The 21,522-nt window shown below is 35.7% G+C and overlaps 1 protein-coding gene across 1 annotated transcript in view; it reads right to left on the bottom strand.

The window, feature by feature from the left end:
* ANXA10 (annexin A10) overlaps positions 1–21,522 on the bottom strand; it is a 44,509-nt gene that overhangs the window by 5,285 nt on the left and 17,702 nt on the right. The window contains exons 3-8 of the mRNA XM_014535232.1: positions 12,333–12,446; positions 10,410–10,500; positions 9,102–9,181; positions 2,875–2,928; positions 2,672–2,765; positions 1,921–2,016 (exon numbers count right to left, since the gene is read on the bottom strand). Of these exons, the coding sequence (XP_014390718.1) occupies positions 1,921–2,016; positions 2,672–2,765; positions 2,875–2,928; positions 9,102–9,181; positions 10,410–10,500; positions 12,333–12,446 (529 nt within the window). The remainder of the gene's footprint in view (positions 1–1,920; positions 2,017–2,671; positions 2,766–2,874; positions 2,929–9,101; positions 9,182–10,409; positions 10,501–12,332; positions 12,447–21,522) is intronic.

Genomic DNA, 21,522 nt, shown 5'->3' with positions numbered 1-21,522 from the left:
GATGATTATAGACATTCAATATTGTTTATTTGAATAAGTCAATTAATTAAGAAAGGAATGAGTAATGTATGTACGTCTATAACTTCTATGCAAAATAAATAGAATGCTGCTAGAATGTAAGTGCCTTAAGGATGGGGACTTTTGTTGCTTTTGTTGTGGTTTTACTGTCCCATATGCAGTGCCTAAATCAATGACCAAAATAATAAATAATTAATATGAATGAATGAAGCAGTTAAATTGTTTTGTTATTTCTAATGTCCACTATTTTCTGTCTGATGCCCACTGCTTTGTGCTTTTTTTGTGTGTTTTTTATTTTATTTTATTAATTTTAATTATTTATTTAATTTTTATTTACTTATTTATTTATTTATTTTTATTTTTAAAAATTCTTTATTGTTTAAATTATTACACATAGTATTACATATGTCTCCTTTTTCCTCCATTGACCTCTCCCTGGCCATCCTCCCCCCCCCCACACACACACACATGGCCTCACCCTCCTAATGTCTGTGTCCATTGGTTATGCTTATATGCATTCATACAAGTCCTTTGGTTGATCTCTTACCCTCTGCTCCCCTGCCTTCCCTCTGAAGTTTGATGGTCTGTTTGATGCTTCTCTGTCTCTGGATTTATTTTTGTTCATCAGTTTATGTTGTTCATTATATTCCACAAATGAGTGAGATCATGTGATATTTATCTTTCTCTGACTGGCTTATTTCACTTAGCACAGTGCTCTCCATGTCCATCCATGCTGTTGCGAATGGTAAGAGTTCATTCTTTTTACTTTGTTTGTGGCTGCAGTCTAGTGGAAAGAGAGCTCTATCTGGAGATTCAGATGGCATGGGTTCTAGTTATATCCTGATAGCTAATTAGTTGATAGACTTTGGAGTAGTCGCTTAACCTCCTTAGGCCTTGTGTGCAAAATGAGGAGTTTAGATGTGAGTATGCAATTATTAAATTATATTGAAAATTTACTGAAATGTATGTACATTATTCTCAGAAAAATACACAAGTGTTCATATTTTGTATACTATTTTAGGGATTTCATAGAACCCACCAAACCTTTTTTATGGAACCCTAGCTTAAAATTTCTTAAAATTCTGTTATTTTTCAGCTTCCATGCCCATATATGTCTTTGTCACTTTAGAGATGGAAAAACCACAATATTCATTCGTTCAACAAATATCTGAGTACTTAATGTTTGCCTACTAAAAGCAACATATCAAAACGATCCCTCATTTGTAATCTTTGCAATGTGTGCTCTCAAGCCATAGCACAGCACAGAGGAAAGCATGGGAAGTTAATAGTAGTTTTTATGGATAGTTACCACTGTTTCTCCTTTATGTAGGGATACTTTTATTCACGTAGGAAGAAGCTGAAAGTATACTTCCTCACAGTAGCCTGAAGAAATCACCACTAAAGGAACAACTTGGTAAATCTTTTTCTATAGTAAGACTTACCCCTAAAGGCATAAATTTATTAGGCATGGTATCAAAACACTCTTTTCCTCATGGAGAAAAATAACCCATATTGCTAGCATTAATCTGCTCTTCAACAAGGGAATGGAAAACAAATGAATTTAAAGGTGTGAGATCCCAATTGAGAGAGAGAGAGAGAGAGAGAGAGAGAGAGAGAGAGAGAGAGAACACTTGAGAATCCAATGTTTCCTAGTATGGAAGTTGAACCAGCTATTAGGGAAGTGTGTTCATTCATTAAAGTGGTCAGTGTGCCAGTTTAGTGCATTGGATCTGTAGCTGATGTACTTTTCCTCTATAAAGTTAACATCCCTTCTAAATAACTAAATTTAGGAGAAAGTGACTCAACCAATAGCTTACTCATGCATCTTTAACATAATCAGAGCCAATCAGCATTTGTGGTGGAGTAAAAGGTCTGCTGTACACTAACTAAATTATTACTCACCTATCGCAACTAGCAGCTCTTGAAAGTATCCATCATAACATTCATTAATGGCATCCACTATGTCTTGCCCAGAAATATTTTGAAATTCCTGGAATACTTTAAAAAATTGATATAATTCAATAGAAATATCATAGATTTATAAATATGATACATTTAAAATACAAATATTGATTACATTGCTATACACAGGGAAGGTGAATAAAGTATAGGGGTGGGAGTTGGGTTGAAGTAGACCATCTTTTAAATTTTTTTATATATTTCTGTATGTCTTATATATGTAAGAAAACATAAAAGAATTTAAAAAATAAGAGAAACACAAAGGTACAGCAGTTTGGGGAAAATCAAAGTGCAAACTAATATGAGTGCAACTCTTAGATCAATACAGCAGCTTCACATAATTCATGATGTCAAAAGTAATGATCTTGACTCACAATAGGCTGATTAAGCTATGTTCACTATATAGTTGAGTAAGTTTTCCATCAAAAATAGAGATGGTTTTTAAAGGTTCATTATTTAAAGGTTATATGCAGTTATTGGAAAAAATAAAATTATAGGGAAATTTTATGCCTTAGTAATGTTTTTAGGTGAAGCATGTCTGTATAAACACAATTCCAAGTCAGTACCTTTGAGATAACTGGCTTTCTTCTATTTATATGTAACATTCCCCCCCCCCTATTTTTTCCCCGTTAATTACTTGCTTTCTATTATATAATCAGTTAAGTATCTGAAAAGAAACCTGATTACTAATTACCCAGCCACAGCTGTTGGTAACTCTTGTTGCACAGGATCACCTGTAGCATGGTTTTGTGTTCCCCCGTCTTCTGCTGACAGGCTTCCCACAGGACCTGAAACATCAGAGATGCAGAAGGAGCACCAGAACCTACCCAGGCCAGGCCAGACCATTTTAATAATCAACGGGTCTTTACAGTCATTCTGAGAGCTGGTTCTACTTACCATTGCATCCTGAGCAGCCATGGCAGGGTCTGTGTAACCTTCCTCTCTGCTTCCCTGTAAAGTAAGCATGGGTTTTCCTTTGTAACTGTTCTTAACTGACAATTTATATAGAATTATTGGGACAAAAACCTTTGAATCGCAAACACATTGGTAATTCCTAAGAAAGTTCTATCATTATTTAGAGTTAGCCTTATCTCTCTTGAATACTTTATGAAATATCTTTTCTTTAAATGTGGGTTCTTTTGTTTTATTTTGTTTTTCTTTGCAGCAGTGGTAATATTTCAAAGATGTTGAAATGTTCTTCACTTTTCCAAGTTTCTGTGCAGTATCTTCTTTACCATAAAGAAGAGCATCTAGTGCCTGGCCGTGAGTGGCAGAGATGAGATTTAACATTGTTAGAGTGAAAATGCACAGAGGAAGAATGAGTTAATATTCGGTCTCTGACATATGAGATGAGATATATGCAACAATAAAATAACCATGAAATCTATATTTGGTGGAGTGCCAATATTTTGTGATTTGTTTTATCCCCATCCCTTCATTATATAAAGAATAGACATGGCCAAGTTGACCTAAGAAATGTGCATTTCAAAATAGGAGGACCCAATGCAGGATCCTCTGGTTGCTGAGTAATATGCCGGCAAGAGGGAAGAGGGAGGTAGGAGAGATAAGTGATCAGTTTATTTAGCCTTTCATTTGGGTTGAGATGTGGAGAAACAGCTTTTTTTATTTGTATTATTTCATTTTCCCCTCATATATATTCTGTGCTAAGAAAACAATGAGTATAAAGTGATTTCTTCTAGCATCTCTTCAGACTCTGGAAAGGGCCACATTGTAGTGATATGAAGCACAACTGGGCAGAGGGAGGTGCTGAATACAACTCTCTTGAATTAATCTTAACACCTAAGTGGCATGAATGGGTCCCAAATTTCTTCTCTGCTCCCGATGGAGGAACTGGCATGCCAGCTGAGATTCTGGTTGGCGAGTTTGACAGATGGAACTGTTTATGACCATGTCAGAGACAGACTGTTCCAGGAGCCAGGGGCTATGTGGTAGACCACTTGGCTGGAACTGTGTGAGAGACACGGCTAGTCTTTAGGAGGATTCTTCAGCTCCAGAGAAAGCAATGATGAGGCTAAACCATCATGAGAGTTTACTTGGCTCTGTCCAAATGGCGACCAAAAATAAACACATAAAGCTCATAAATTCACCAGCTGTATGGTTTGACAGCGAACACTGAGAAACACTCATATCTTGGACTTCTACCCCTTATATGCTAATGTCCAGAGTTGCCCACAACTGCCCTTCCATAGCTGAGATGAGCAAGGATGTAGAACACATCTTGATGATCTGGGGACACTATTGCTCTCCTGTTGCCAAGACATCTCATAAACCACACTCACCTCTCCACCAAGTGCCATCTAAAAGAGAAGGAGGGCCAGGAATCTGAAAGTTGAGTATTTAACTCAATAAACATATAAATACTATTGAACATGTACTCTCACATTGACTGTTCCACATATTCTATGTATTAAATTTTCCATATTAGATTAAATATTGGTTCTTTCCCCTTGCGAACCAAAAATTGAGGGCAAATGGAAAAGATCAATTTATTCCCAGTGAAATTTTCTTGTGAGTACATTTTAGCTGTGGAAATTTAATATGTTTAATCATAACTCAGAAGTTGTGTATGTGTATCATCTAGCGGAGTACAGCTAAGGAAAAACTTACTGAGCCTATCAGACACAATAAAATATCAGGTGACTAAGAATGCACACATGCAATTCTTATTTTTAAAATCTGTGTATTTACATATAAAACTGTCCTTTATACATAGATAAGCAAGAAATAGAATACAACATTTAAAGTGAACGTACTTTCATTGATTGGTAAGATATGGGTGTTATATTATTTTCAAATTACCACAGTGCTGAGAGCACTTTAAGGAGACTGATAGAGTAAAAGGAAGTGAATAAGTTTGTGATTTAGCTTTTTCCACTAAGGCAGAATCAATCTGATGTCACATAGAAAAACAGCCTAAGATATAAATGCCAGATAAATGAAATAAATGAGTACAGAATTTGGATTAGGGGCAAAATAAAAATGTGAAAGGAAATTTGAAATAAAGGGAATTAAAATATAGCTGAGAATATTTGGAGCAGGTACGCTGACTACAAATGATCACTGGAGGCTTTTGGCAATGACATCCCCAGAGGCCTCACTGTACATGTCTGAGAAACTGTCACAAAGAGAATTCTGACAGCCAAGATGAGGAGTAAGCATCCAGTTGGGTAGTTTCCATTCTTTCTCTGTGAAAACATTTATCATCTCCAGTGTGATTTGCATATATTGATTAATTAATCTCCGAGTGACTCATTTTTCATTATATGACAGATAATTAGATCTCCTGTAAGTCTAGTTTAATAAAAGCACACAGGAAGTATTATGAGCCCAGTTTAATGATTGGCATTAGTTTTCAAGAGGAACGTTTTCTGGCTGAGTTATTACTTTATTAGAAATAGCCCTGAGGGAAAATACTCTATATACTCTATAGATTCAGTGAAAGATCTTCTCTCCCAGAAAATATGACAGTGATTTTCAGCACTTCCCATTTCATGAACTCCTTAGGCTCCAGTGCTCAGATTCCCTCCATCTCTGTTAATTCACAAAAAGAGGTGTGTCTTAATTTTCATGATGTGAAAAAGGTGAAAGCCATGGACAGTCTTTCCTCTGATTCTGAAAGTCACCATGCAGATGGAGGTAGAGAATGTAATATTAACAATTGAAGAAATTTACAATATTTGTTTTAGGAGGGCATTGCAAGAAGAATGGGTTCACATCCCTTAATTTACAGAGTGAATTTCTTTAATCTGAATCACAAAAAGGTTAAATGATAAATCCAAGGACATACAGCTAAATTATAACAAGCCAAGAGAAACAGATATCTAATACATACCTTATTGTTTTACAGAGATGATAGATAGATAGATAGATAGATAGATAGATAGATAGATAGATAGTTAGATAGACAGGCAGATAAGGACAGAGAGAATAATAATCCCAACAAGAGGGTTGAAGAGATATGGTTACATGGCAGCACCCCTCAATTGTTTGATTGAAACTTATCAGCTCTAAATTTCATACCCCTTTAGGAATTAACTCCATTTTCTTTTCGTAAAATATGTGGATAGATTCTCTGTGAAATGGTGTACCCACAGATAGTGGTCAGGAGAAGGGATGAACTGTCTCAATTTTCTAATTCAATTTATATCTTCTTCCAATCTTTTCAATATACTGAGCCAAATCATAAATCAGGAGTTCCAAACTGAAGAGCCAGTGGAATATCTTCAAAATATTTTAAAATTTAAGATAAGTTATATATTTTACTAAGAAGTATGAATTATCATGAACTTTTGATTTCCAAAAAAGATGAATATTAAGGGGTATTATATAAAGATACATATTTTATAAGTTTTTTACTTCTATTTTCTATTATGAGTAAAATAATTTCTATTAAATATACATTTTAAACTTTACGGGAAGTGTAAAACTTTATAAGTATATAATCTTTAAGTAAACTTCATTAATTTTCTTGGCTTTTGATAAAATCTAGGTCTCTATTTACCCTCATTTTTGATATTCTATGTTGATAGAAAAATTTTATTACACTGAAAAGTTATTTCAAGGTTAAACACACACACACACACACACACACTTAAAATTTAAACTCTAGAAATTGAACTTAAGAAGTTATACTTTATCCTGTAAAGTTTCAATACAAATTAGGTGAAACCAAGTGATGAAATAAATTGTTGTGTGTTATTTTAAAATACGTGAGTCTATCCCGTGGTCGGCAAACTGTGGCTCTCGAGCCACATGGGGCTTTTTGGCCCCTCGAGTATGGCTCTTCCTAAGCCCTAGGAGTACCCTAATTAGGTTAATAACAATGTACCTACCTATATAGTATAAGTTTAAAAAATTTAGCTCTCAAAAGAAATTTCAATCATTGTACTGTTGATATTTGGCTCTGTTGACTAATGAGTTTGCCGACCACTGGATACAGATAATACTATAATATATACAAATACAGATACTTATAGACCCTATAATAATAAAACATTATTGTTTAATTTCAGGGAAAAGGAACTGCAATTACGAATAAGATTGACTTCCCTATTACATCAAGGGAAAACATTATTTCATTGTTTTTCCCCCTTCTGATTTATTTTCTCTCATGTCTAATTTTCAGAAGTGCTTTTTCCCCCTGAAATATAAGAATGTTTGCTTTATAAAAACACACTGTGATCCTGACTTTTAGATGTCAGTTACTTTTAGGTGGTTTATAGCTCAACCTTTAAGGAGGTGCAGAGATTCTATCTAAGAGGTTATTTATGTATTGGTCATTGATATTTTACCAAATAGAAGTAGAACTGGAGTGGGATCAAATGGGGTTGGAGGTTAATTAAAGTGAACAATGGAGGAATAGTGCGCTGAAGTCTGTTTTCATATTAGCCCTCGCATGTAGGGAATGTGTAATGTTGGACAGGCCATGTAACTCTCTAGGGCTTTAGTTTCCTCATCTCTCAACGGAAGAGATATAGCCAGTTGGGTTCCCTGGGAAGGTGACTCTCAGCTGGAGACCAGCATGTTCTTGTTTATTATGGAATGTGCTTGGGATCAACACAGATAGAAGGGAGAGAAAGGAAGCAGAGTTGGCAGAAGGAGAAGCTGGTCTCTGATACAGTAGTCTTTCTAGCTCTGATACAGTAGGCCTAAAGAAATACATTTTTTTTCTAGTGGAAAACTTATATTTTTCTTCAATAAGTAAAATACATTTCTATGTGGATATGAAGAAAATAAAAACTTATTTGATATCAGAATGCATCTCATAAATTTACAATGGAATTATTTGCTTTACTCTTCTATTAGCAACAATACATACACCAACGTGAGATTCTTATTGTAAATTGTTTTAATTTATATTATGTAGCATCATTACTTGAAAATTAAAAAAAATAATGCCCCTTCTAAACTGAGAGAAAGTTTTAATTAAAATTAATTTTATGACATTTAAAAGTTAGAAGCCTGGCTGGTGTTGCTCAGTGGTTGAGCGTCGACCTATGAACCAGGATGTCACAATGCGATTCCTGGCCAGGGCACATTCCTGGGTTGCAGGCTCAATCCCCAGTAGGGGGCATGCAGGAGGCAGCTGATTAATGATTCTCTCTCATCATTGATGTTTCTATCTTTCTCTCCCTTTCTCTCTGAAATCAATAAAAGTATATTAAAATTAGAAAGTATTCAATTGGCATGACAAGTGAGATTATTTTTAAATATTAATAATAATTATTAATGTTCCCTACAATCACTTAAACTTCTCTTACAAATTAAAATAAGCTTATTTCTAAATTTACACAGAACTCAAGTTGGGCTATAAAAAATCAAACTTTCTACTCTGCATTGACATTACAATTTTAGATTTAGAATCCTCAGAATAGGACTTGATTCACTGAGATTGATAATATGGGCAGTTTATGAACTATGCAGCCAAACCATGCAAATCTAAATAAAATCAAATAGAAAACACAATAAAGCAAATTCTTAATTTTGTTTTTAATTAAAATTTTAAATTTGATTTGCTTAGTACTATGCCACTCTTTTCAATTGGACAATTTGAAAGAACCCAATCAGTGTGAATTACCATTCTCCTCAACTTGGGGCAATATATACGTAGCTTCCTCAATGTTTTCTTTTGTACTTCTTTATTCCTAATTCAAAACTAACAATAACATGGGCATACACACACATACATACACACAAAGCACTAAAATCCATGATTTCTGGCAATGAATGGAATTGTTAGTTTGTGCTCTAACCTGGCTAATATATTTATTCATCCGCTAATTAAATCATACAAAATATGTGTGAAGTTCAGTATAAAGTTTTTCATCACATTAAAGGAAACCATACCTTCTGTCTTTGATTTGACATAGGAATCCCCCCAAATGAAGATAGCAAAATTATAGAGATGGTGTACTATTTATATTTGTTTCTTTCTATACCCAATTCATGTTTCTATTATAGTGGCTTGAATTGATTTGGTATTTAGTAAGTGTTATCATATAGAATTTTCTGTTAAACTGGAGGTTTCTGTTCTGTTTTTTGAAAATGAAACATACCTATTTTTTTTAATAGTGCAAAATGGTGTGAATTTTTGAGTATCATACCTGGACCAAGTTCATGAGAGTATCTCTGAAGTGTCCTGAGGTCTCTGAGTAAATGTCTTCTTGAAGGTTACTGCCGTACTCTGAATAAGAAAACACCCATGTTAAAGCTGTGAGTTATTATAGAACCATATATCGATGCACTTGGACTAAGTTAATGCTACTTCCTCAGTTGAGAGTGGAAAACAAAGGAAATACAATCAATCTGTTGATATTTCTTTGTCCTTTAATACCTTCTACTCAGAAGAAGCCAATAAACAGTTAACCCACATAACAGTAACGTTGGCACGGGTCTGTTTTCTTAAAACATATTATCTATTAACTTCATTCCAAAGTTGAAAAACAATATTGGAAGTCATTTCACGTTTTCTAATTCTCAAAATTTAGAATGATAAATTATATTTCCATAGACTGCTGCTCAGCCCAGAGCTTTTCCCAAGTGCTTTGTCTCACTTTAATATTTTAAGTGAAGGGTCTTACTTACTTCATTCCCCTTGGGAAATATTTGTTTTTGTTCAAATGCAATATAGCAGACTGCCGGAGACATTTTCCTGACATTCAATGTCACATAATACAGAATGCATTAAATCTTTTTGAAAATGAAAATAGTTAACCCGTCTACTTTAAAAATGTGTAAAAATCTGATTTTGAGGTAGATTACAGTGATTGTAAAATGTATATAAAGTGAAGTAGTCACCCATATTTGTACAATTAGCTGAGCAGTTATTGCACATCACTTTATTTTGTCTATGTACCTGGTCTCTCCTGAGTAAGAGTTAAAATGATCCCTGAACCACTGTGCTGGGCATTTTCCTGTCTTAATGTAAACAGTCACCTCATAGAAACTTGTAATTATTTTCCTGGAAAAAATACTTCATTTAATTGTCTAGGGAATAGTTTCATTTTTAATTTAAAAAATTTTAATATATAGATTTTTTTATTTTTAGAGAGAGGAAGGGAGAGAAAGAGAGAGAGAGAGAGAAACATCGATGTGAGAGCCAAAACATCAATTGGCTGCCTCCTGCACACTTTCTACTGGTAATTGAGCCCACAACCTGGGCATGTGCCCTGATGGGGAATCGAACCAGCAATCTTTCGGTGCACAGGATGACACCCAATCAAATGAGTCACACCGGCCAGGGCAATCATTTCATTTTTAATACCCTAATCATCACTTTTACTTAATGAGTTTATTGTTTTTATATTTCAAATATAAGAGTGTCTTAGAAAATCCTTTAAAATACATCAATAATTTTGTTTTTGTTGAAAAATATAAGGTTGATATGTGTGTAAATATGTGTATTTCCTTACGCAAACAGTAGGCTTCTCGCATTTGGAAAATTTCTCCATTTGTTCTTGAAGCTAATATATCAATGAGGCAATTCTCTTCAGTGCCTACTCCCTGGAAAGACAGGAAAAAGAGAAATATCAAGGTATTTGCACTGGGAATAATAGTGCACCTTATGCAGTATAAAGGGATACAGCTTTCTGGAATTCTGAGAGGAGGCAGAGGCCAACAGGAGTGTGTTTAGGTTCAAGATAAGCCCAATTCAGTCTGAGTCTGCTATTTACCAGCTGTTTGACACTGAGAAGATAATATTATTTGAAACCTGTTCCTTCATTTAGAATAAAACAACATGGGCATTTCTAAATAATGTGGAAAAAGATATTTAAACAATGCTCAGGACACTGATTTTTGCTGCTCAAATATCAATTTTTTGGCAAGCTGAAATTAGAGCCTAAATCCTTAATTTCCTAAGGATGTTTAGGATGCCTTTTCCTAGATATGGAATTTTGTACCATTTGCCTAAACATTTGAATTGGGTACTTTCCATGGTCTCTTGCAGCCTAACACATATACAGAGTGGGGCAAAAGTAGGTTTACAGTTGTTCATATGGAAAACAATACAATAATTAATAAATAATAATACAAAAATAACCTCTGTTTTGAGATTCATAACTGTAAGTTTATTTTGCCCAGCTTTGTATTCTTCTCTGATAGTAATTTTAAAGACAGCACGTCTTTTTCAGAAAAGCTTCAGAAATTCTTACTACTGTTCTATGTGGTATAGAAAAAATATTAGTTTCACCTAAACCAGCGGTTCTCAACCTGTGGGTCGCAACCCCTTTGGCGGTTGAACGACTCTTTCACAGGGGTCGCCTAAGACCATCCTGCATATCAGATATTTACATTATGATTCATAACAGTAGCAACATTACAGTTATGAAGTAGCAACGAAAATAATTTTATGGTTGGGTCACAACATGAGGAACTGTATTTAAAGGGCCAGAAGGTTGAGAACCACTGATCTAAACAGTAACATGACTTCCTTCTTATCTTATAGTTTTTAATCTAATAACTTTGCAAGATGTAGTAATTGACATATGTAACTTTAAAAAAAACAATTAGTTGAAATTCATATGAATTTTATACAGTGCCTATTCTGATCTACAAATATGCGATGGCTAAAATTCAGGTTCCCTTAATTTTTTGTTCCTTTCCTCTTTCTTGTCCCACATTGTTCACAGATGGTGGTAATCTGGTCATTGGCAGGCATTGTATTGGAATGATTTCAACAGTCCTGCAGGTGTTTAATATCAACATTTGGGAAGATGTAAAAACTCTTTTTTGTTCCCTATCCCTAGTCAACAAAATTTCTAACAAATCTGTAGTCGATTTATTTTATAGAAATTATTTTCCTGTGAAAAAGAATATTCTAATCCTTCAGAAGTAAAATTTAGATACATTTGAGTAATAGTTTTTTGGTAAAGGACTAACTTAAGATCACAAAAATATCCAAATAAAGATGCCATCTATATATTGTGTCCAACTCAGTATCCTATTTTTACTTAATAAGCCAATTTTTTTACAAATAATTTAAAGAGATTCACGTGAGGTAACATTTCCCCTTAATATAAGAATACATGGTGGGGAGGGAGAATCTGAATAAGACACTGAAGCTTATTTCCTTTTTCCTTTTGGTAGCTCAGCTGGGCCAGGAAGTCTGAATCTGTATAACAAAAGAACAGGCTAATCCCACCCCGTGATCTCTAGAGGACCCCTCTCCTGACAGGGCCACTTCTCCTGGCCACAGCATTTCCATGGTCTCATCTTTGCTCAGATATTCCCTTTGTTCTTCCAGATCATATGTAACAACATCACAGGGCACTTTCTTCTCTACCAAACTAAGGGCCTGTGCCTATTACAGGTGTATTTTTGCATCAGACCACTACCTTCATGGCATGCCAGAGTTCGTGAGCATCATAAGATGGTGGTGGGTACATGAGGCCAACCATAACATCTTTGAAGTGATCTGAAAGCTTCTCCTTCAAGTCACCAATCAGGTCCTATGAGGGGAAAAGTAAATATTTTTATTGTATCAGTTACCAACTATACAAGAGAAATGGGATAATTGCATAAAGTCTTCTAGTAAAATTTCCTTTTCCATGTCATTTCACTTAATAACAAGTCTGGTTTTGATTCATACATATAAACATGGATTATACAAGATGATGGACTTGAGGGTTTGAAAATGACTGGTGTAATCACATCTCACAATGAGATGTCATCTGTATGGATATTCTAGTCAATGAACAGGGAACAATATTCTTTCCCTAATCTCAGCCCAACCCTCTTTTGACCTCAGTGTGAAGATAAATAAAAGTTGAAACCTACAAACATTTTGGTTAGGAGTTCTTAGTTTTCTTGTGTGGAATTAATGAAACATTAGTCCTTAAATAAAATACACATTTATTTTATTTTATTTTATTTTATTTTATTTTATTATTGTAGCAGTCTCTCTTAGCAGGGGGTTCCTGGTTATACTATTGCCAAAAAGCTTGTGTGAAAGATTTTAGTAATCTTAGACCTTTCTTCAAATAGCCAAATTAATACAAGCATGATGAATTTTTGTCCTTAAGACATATATAAAAGTATGAAATTGATTGTTTTACTTTGACTTTTATTTTATTTAGTATAGGATGGGTATTTAAAAACATATATGATAAATTTATCTTTTGTACAGTTAAAAATATATCTGTTTAAAATTTATCATTCCTTGCTAAAATGTATGAAGTACATTCAATGTTGCTTTAAAATATGCACTATTTTAGTTCTGAGGTGGTTCAACAATAGAATGCAAGTGAAAGATCCCAGTGAGGCATAATAAGCTGTAATACAATATAAACAAAATAGTTATAATTTTTATTTTATATCTAACAGCACCTCTCCTATAATTTGATTTTTCTTTTTTCAGTGAATAAAACCATTCTTTCACATGGTAAAAATTGGTAATACAGAGAATCTGTTGAATTTTCGTTAGGGTCAATGCAATTCATTTAATGAGCAATTATGGCCAGAGTTGTGTCAGGTGTTTGGAGTACATATAAAACCATAAAATCTCCATTTTCTTGGAGCTTATGTTCTATTTAATTTCCTCATTATTTGCCACTGATTTTTTTTCTAATTTCTCTACCAAATAGCTCTTAAGGTGCGATTATGAACCAGGCTTTCTTCCAAGTGCTGGGGCTACAGCAATAAATAAAACGGATATGAGCATGTGAGCTTGTAAAGCTTATAGTCTCACATCCACAGGAACTCAATGACTATTTTTTTATATTTATTTAATACTGTTTCCCAGACATGGTGGTAAGTGAGGGAGAAATACAACATCATAGACCATGTTTTTAAGGAGATTCACATTCCACAAACCCAAGATAACATAAGTAAAAATGTGAGCTAATATACGTCCTAGGGCTTTCAATAGAATTTTTCACATAAGTTCCTAAAGCAGTAGTACAAGAGGGTGAAAATAATTCAGATAAGAGATTCATTTTGATCTCTTACCTGAATTACTTTCAGGATTAGGGCATTGGGACGTGTTTAGACAAAAGACAAATAGTATTGTGATGGGAGGTAGAGAAGGCATTGGTGATGCTTCATTTTGTGTCATGGTGACATTTTATGTGTCAATGTTTGACCCAGCTATTTGGTCAATCATTATTCTTGATATTACTGTAAAGGGTTTTTGTGTGTGTGTGTGTTTTTTGTTTTGATGGGTTTAACATTTAAAGCAGTAGACTTTGAGTAGAGCAGACTATTCTCCATAATGTGGTGGGTCTCAGTCAGTTGAAGGCCTTAATAGAGACAGGCTGACCTCCCCAGGAGAAGAGAATTCCGCCAGCAGACCTTGGAACTAAACTGCAAATCCTCCCCAAGCCTGCTGAACAAGCACAGAGATTTTGAGATTGCTGGTCTCTACAATAATGTGAGCTCATTCCTCAAAATCCTCTCTATGTGTATCTGTGACCGATATATGGAGAGGAGAGAGGAAGAAATACTGAGATACTTTTTGTTGTGTGGACGGGGAGGGAAAGGATGGATTCGGATGCACTGAGCCTTAGGAGTGGCTCAGATAATGGACTAATCTGCCTGGCCTGCAGCTCAGGTGCCGCCAATTCACTCTTCCCAGCGAAAGGCTGATCTCGCGAGATCTCGGGAGTTCTAGGGACCGCAGGGGACTCCAGTGCTGAGGCCCGTGTCTCGGACTCTTCAGTAAGGAGGCTGGCTCAGGCCACCTGTCAGGCAAACACGTACAAATGCGTGTACATAACCCTGACTTGGACACCCTCCAAGAAGGTAAGGAGTCGGTAAAAGAGAAGTGTCTGTGTGCTTTGCATTTGTCGTGTGAATAAGTCAACCCAAGGAGACGAATGCTCCACTTGGAGAGCACGTGGGTCTGAAACTGGGCTCACGGTGCAGAACTGGGTGTTGTGGTGCATCCTCGTTTTTGTGGGAACTCAGGAACCAGCGCAGCTTTTGGTGACAAAGCAGCTCTAAGCCTGTGTTCCATTAATTCAGCAAACGACGATGGCTTCTTTAAATGACGGTTTTCTCAATAAGCATCACTCAGAGATGTGGACCTTAATTAATGTTAGCGAATTTAACTTTTGTTAGCCTACCCCTTTTACAATTTCAAAATGGGATATCGCTTAGAAGACTTGTGCCTTTAGAACTATTTCCTTCAATAATTTCCAGTTAGTCATTTCGTTGTTTTAAAAAAAGTTTAGGATACAACACCTGTTTCTTTTCTATATGGATTCTCCCATATATATACAAAATTTTTTAAAGCCATTTAAAAGGAATCAGAGGCCTTTCAATTTAGTATATTTTAGCATTGTTTGAATACTAGTATATTGTAGGGAAATTGTACATCCAACATTAATATTGGTGTCATAAGGTAATTAGACACCAATTTAGTGGGGTCATGTGATAATTCTAGTTGAGAGGAAGAGTTTGGAAAATTATTCAGATAAATTTAATATATTCTGTTTGGAGGTGGGATGCTCTTTCCTTGACTCCAACTGAACATCACTGAAGAAGAAAAGAACAGTATAAATATACTTAAAGCAAAGCTATAATCTATTCTAGTACATGTTATTAAAGGCCAAAATGAGGCTCTCATGAGCAGTTCATTGAGATTCACAAAGTTATAGAAATTCATAAAAGAAAGATGCTATCAGTAAAATGAGGGTTCATGGGAAGTGTAGATATGAGCTGGACCTTGAAAGATGATTTAGTTAGACAAAGGCATAGGAGAGATCAACAATAGACAATATTTAAGGACAGAGAAAGCACTGGCTTGGGTAGAATAAAAGGTTCACATGAAAGGGATAAGCTAGCTCTAAATAAATGTTGAATTGTTTTGAAATCTAAATGTTTTAGATGTACTTTTTAAATGTATTGATTTTTAAAAAGAGAGGAAGGCAGAGAAACATAATGGATCAGCATAGTCCCCACTGGGGTAGAGCCCGCAAACTGGGCATGTGCCCAGATGGGGAATTGAGCCAGAGACCTCTTGGTTCCTGGGTTGAAGCTCAAGTACTGAGCCACATCGGCCAAGCAAAATCTGTTTTAAAGGAGCCTTTGAATGTTAGTTATTCTTATATCCCTTCGAGTTCAGAGTGGAAAGACCCCAATAATGGAACGTGAAGCAGGTCAGGCAGAAGAGTGTGATGATCATAATAACCACTAATACTTACTGCTCACTGTCTGACTATCAGAATAGCTATAATAATGTATTACAACAACCCTATGAATTAGGAACTGCAATCATCCGACTGTACAGATGAGGAAACTGTGGCATGTTGAGCTTAAGTAGCAATTTCCATACAAAGCAACAAGTGAGTGATGGAGCCTGTATTTTAAAGCAAGCATTTTGGCCTTCTAGTCTCTTTATGTTATGTAGGTCCTAGGAAGTCACTAGTCATATATCAGCAAGGTGATGAACATAACACATAGGTGGTGAATGCAGCATTTATGGACATTTAAATTTAGTGGCAGTGGCTTGAAGGTTTAAATGCAAATAGATCAATCATGGTACTTGACAGTTGGTGAAAAGGTAGTAATATTAGAATTATCTCCTTTATGAGTCTTCCTCTAATTCCGAGTGAAGTTGATTAATTCATTGCCAGCACTGCTCTATCTTCCCATATTTTATACTAGATTTTAATGACCATATGATTTGCATTGATTTCCTCCCAAAGTCTATCAGAATGTGGATTTGCTCATAAATGTTCCTAAATTCATCATTTAACTCTAGTACAGTATGCAGTATACAAAATGTGCAGAGGATAAAGTATATATAACATACAAATAACTGTATAAACCAGTGAAAGAAGAAATGAATGAATGGGGAAGAAACCCCATAATTTACTGATTATATTTAAAGAATAACGAAATTGTTCAAGCTGAAGATTGCTTGGGAATTGCAAATGTGTTTTATTTAATCTTTAGTCACATTTCTTTGATCATCGTCCCTCCCAAACATTTACTGCATATACTTCCTCATTTACTATGTATACTGATACTGAACACCTCTGTATATTTTCCGTTGTAGATGGAGATTAGTGATGCCACTAGATGGCACTGGTATACTAGTATTTTTGTTTTGTAACTCAGGTGTGTGTGTGTGTGTGTGTGTGTGTGTGTGTGTGTGTGTGTGTACATGGGTATAGTAAACTGATTTTATAAAAGATTGCAATGAAATTATAAAATTTCAGTGAAATCAATGTCATCAGATATCATCTAATGTCATTAGAGTATACAGGTTCTGAAGGTAGAATGCTTAGGTTTGAATCCTGACTATGCAAAGTACCAACTGTGAAATTGCACTAAGTAACCTATTACTTACCTCTTTGTGTCTAACTGAAAATAATAAGAGCACCTACCTCAGAGTTTTGATCTAAGTATAAAAATATTTAACTTAGGTGACATTCTTAAACATTTTCTGGCACATATGAGGCACTCAAAAATGTCTCTTTTTGTCTTTCAAGAAAAATTAAGTAATTTACTGTGTAGATCAAAAATGACATACTAGATTATCTCCCAGTCTCTCCACTCTTTCTGTCTGTCTATCTCAATTTCTCTCTCCACCTCAGAACTTTATTATATATCTCATAACTTTTATAATACCCAAATGTTCATAAATTTCATTGTCTCTTACAAGTACATCCAGAAACTGATGATGCCTTACCTCTTTTATTGCTACACACCTTGTTCAGCCCACTACCTATATTACTGTGGTAGCATTAACTACTCTTCTATATTAAAGTAGTAACCTCCAAATGAGTCTTCCTTCTGTTCTTGTACCCTACCGTCTCCCCTCAATGCCTCTGACAGTGTGATCCCGTAAAAATACAAAATCAGATTAGTGATTAGTCACTCTTCTCCACAAAATGCCCTTTCTTTCTCATTCTAAACTCCAGGATAAACTACAGTTATTGTTGTGTAGTTGACCTCCGGATAAAGCAAACATGCCAGGTGTTTGATTGCATTCAAATGTCAAAGCCCCTACAATAAACTGTTCACAAGGTTCATGACATGTTCTTGGTCACTTCTCTACCCTCATCTCCTCTTACTCTTCTCCTTGCTCCTGAGCTCTCTGCCCCACCTTCAGTGAGCTTCTTACTGACTGAAATAGCAGACTTGCTCCCATCTCAGTCTTTGCTTTTGCCCTTCCCTCTTCCCTGAATGGTCTTTCTTAGATATTCAAATGGTTCATCCCTCCCTGCCTTCCTCACAAAGCCCATCTTGGTCACACTACTAAAAGTTACACCTCGTCTCCCAACACTTCCTGTATTTCTCACCAGGTGTCTTCTTTTTCCTACAATATTTATTACCTTTTGACATGACACATTTTTCTGAATGCAAGCTCAATCATGGCAGGGCTATTGGTCTGTCTTATTCATAGCTCTTTCATGGCCCACAGAATTGTGCCTGCTACACAATTGTAAACATTCACAAAATCAGTACAAAATGAGGACCACTTGTTATTCAACTATTATGTGTTTGAAGTCATTTTGGCTGTTCAAAAGATAAACAAGCAGTTTTATGTAGTGGAGGGTGTAGAAACACAGAAATTACAATTTTTGCCATGCAACCCTGCCTTCCTCACAAAGCCCATCTTGGTCACACTACTAAAAGTTACACCTCGTCTCCCAACACTTCCTGTATTTCTCACCAGGTGTCTTCTTTTTCCTACAATATTTATTACCTTTTGACATGACACATTTTACTGAATGCAAGCTCGATCATGGCAGGGCTATTGGTCTGTTTTATTCATAGCTCTTTCATGGCCCACAGAATTGTGTCTGCTACACAATTGTAAACACTCACAGAATCAGTACAAAATGAGGACCACTTGTTATTCAGCTATTATGTGTTTCAAGTCATTTTGGCTGTTCAAAAGATAAACAAGCAGTTTTATGTAGTGGAGGGTGTGGAAACACAGAAATTACAATTTTCTTGCCAGGCAAAAAATGCTAAGTGCTACAGCAGTGAAAATAGTATGATATGGTCAGGTCCACGAGAAGGAGGTATTACTTTCAGTTGGGAAGATAGATATTAAATAATATGTTTGAATAGCTAAACTTTGCAAGTTCAAAGAGGAGCCTTCAAATAGGTTCTCTAATTAGAGTCTTAAATTCTCACTTGGAGTTATATAAATAACTTTGCACAGGCAACCTTTGGAGTGTGACTTTCCCCAGCCTGGCTGTCTCTGCTTTCTTGGTTGCCGAAGACTTGCCTTAAAGGGACTCTGTGGGAATCACAGCTTGGCCCTGCATTAAGCTAATGAGTCCTTGCTTTTCAAATTGAGCTGATGAAACTGCAGATTACCCATATTGCAGCTCTTCTGACCACTCCACTTAAACTAATAGTAAAATGGCAGTTTCTTTCTTGTTTCTCTTTCTTTTATCTAATTATGTTTCACCAGGGGCAAGAAGTAGAAGTGTGACTAACATTTTGTGTGTCTGGATATGCTCAGGGGAACAGTTTTATAGTTTTATATGCTTTCAACTTATATGCTTTCTCCTATTATCATAAAAAAATAATACTTGCTGTTTAAACATTTAATGATGTCATCCAGTGTAAAGTGTAACTTAGAATTTGTCTTAATTTTACCCATGGTGTAAATACTTGCACAGTTTTATATTATAGAAACATTTGTGCAAGATGAATATTCTTTTGAACACCTTCACTTTAGGGATGTTTTCACAGTTTATTTAGTGATTCACTTTTTAATAGAAATTGGAATTGTTAATCTTTGGTAATCTTTTTTTTTTTTGAGAATCATTATATAAAAGCTAAAACTCTCCCTCTCAAAAACAACAAAATATAACACACATTGATTCAAAGGTCTAGTTGATCTCAGAAGAAAGAGGAACTCCTGGGTGTAAAAACTAGGAGAGAGATGAAAACCAGAAGATAAGCAAATGAGCTCATCTTGATGATAACCTTGCAGGTGACTGGGGGAAAGTAGAGGTTGGTGTGATAACTATGTGTTTGGGATTTCAAAGCCCAATGTGAGATATTGTATAAGGACTGGAGAATGTTTATGGGGCCAGTGTAACAGGGGAAACTAAGTCTGAAACCTCTTATATGAGGTTGGAATCCTCAGTAAAGATGTGAACTAGGAAAAAAAAATATAATTGATTCTTGAATAACATAATGGGTTAGGGGCACCAACTCACTCACAGTGGAAAATTTGTGTATAACTTAAGTCAGCCTTCCTTGTACATGAATTCCTACCTGGAGATTGAAAATCTGTAACTTTTAGCATTGAAAGATGGGTAGGAAGTTCATCTCTTATTGCCTGGGTTTTGAATTGAAGAATATTTTCTCTGAGAACTCAAAAGAATAGATCTTGGGCTTGAATTTTCATATGAACTGAGAACTCCATCAAGTTAGTCCTGAGCTGGTGATTCTTTGGGGACACCAAGAATAAGCAAATGCAAAATTAATGGTTTTGAATTCTGAAATCTAGAGAAATTTTATGACTTTTCAGAAAAAAATAATTCTCACTGAAGAAAGCAAGATACACTTTAAATGTTCTCACAATAAAAACATGATATGCACTTAGAATCAGTTTTCCAGAAGGATAGATGGTGGACTCTATAAATAGCAGAATTCAAAACCATGAATTTGAGGCAATAACAATCTAAAAGAACACCATGGAAAAAAGATAGTCTTGAAAAAAAGCAAATGAAATTCTAGAAATTAAAAACGTCTACAATTAAAAATACAACATATATTTTAAAGAATAGCTAATAAGCAGCTAAATATGGAATTAGTAAATTGGAGAACTATCTGAAAAAAAATGACAAAAAAATTCCACAGAGACAAATAAGAAATAGGTGATATGAACATAAGGTTAAGAAACTTGGAAGAACAAACTTCTTTTGAGTAGGATTTATAGGAGGAAAGAATGTAGACAATGCCAGAGAGATACTATTTCAAATACTATCTACACTAATAAAAGACAAACATACAAATTGACCTTACCTTCGCTACACCTTAAGCCACACCCACCAGCCAATCAGAGTGATTATATGCAAATTAACCCAATCAAGATGGCGGCCGGCAGCCACGGAGCTGGAGCAAGCAGGAGGCTTGGTGGTCAATGATGGAGGAAGCCAAGCTTCCTGCCTGCCGCGGCTGGCTTTGAGCTCCACTCAAAGCAACAAAGTTTCAATTATAGAAGATAAATAAACCCCAGATACCTGCTTTCAGCAGGCCGTGGCCATGGAGCTGGAGCGAGCAGGAGGCTTGGGTTGCCCCTGGTGATGGAGGAAGCCAAGCTTCCCTCCCACCCACCCTGGCCGGCTCTGAGCTCCTCTCAAGGCTACAAAGTTTCAATTATAGAAGGTAAATAAATCCCAGAATAAAAAAAGAAAAAAAGGAAAGGCTGGGAGCTTCTGACGCCGGGGGGGCTTGGCCAGCCTGAAAACGGCCCTCAGCCCCTCACCCAGACTGGCCAGACAACCCAGTGGGGACCCCATACCCTAAAGGGGGTGTGGCCAGCCTGCAAACAGCCATCAGCCCCTCACCCAGGCTGGCCAAACCTCCATGGGGTGAGGGTCCCCA

This window comes from Myotis brandtii, unplaced genomic scaffold, assembly GCF_000412655.1.
Source record: "Myotis brandtii unplaced genomic scaffold, ASM41265v1 scaffold14, whole genome shotgun sequence".
NCBI lineage: Eukaryota > Metazoa > Chordata > Mammalia > Chiroptera > Vespertilionidae > Myotis > Myotis brandtii.
This window is presented reverse-complemented; position numbering and strand designations above follow the sequence as displayed.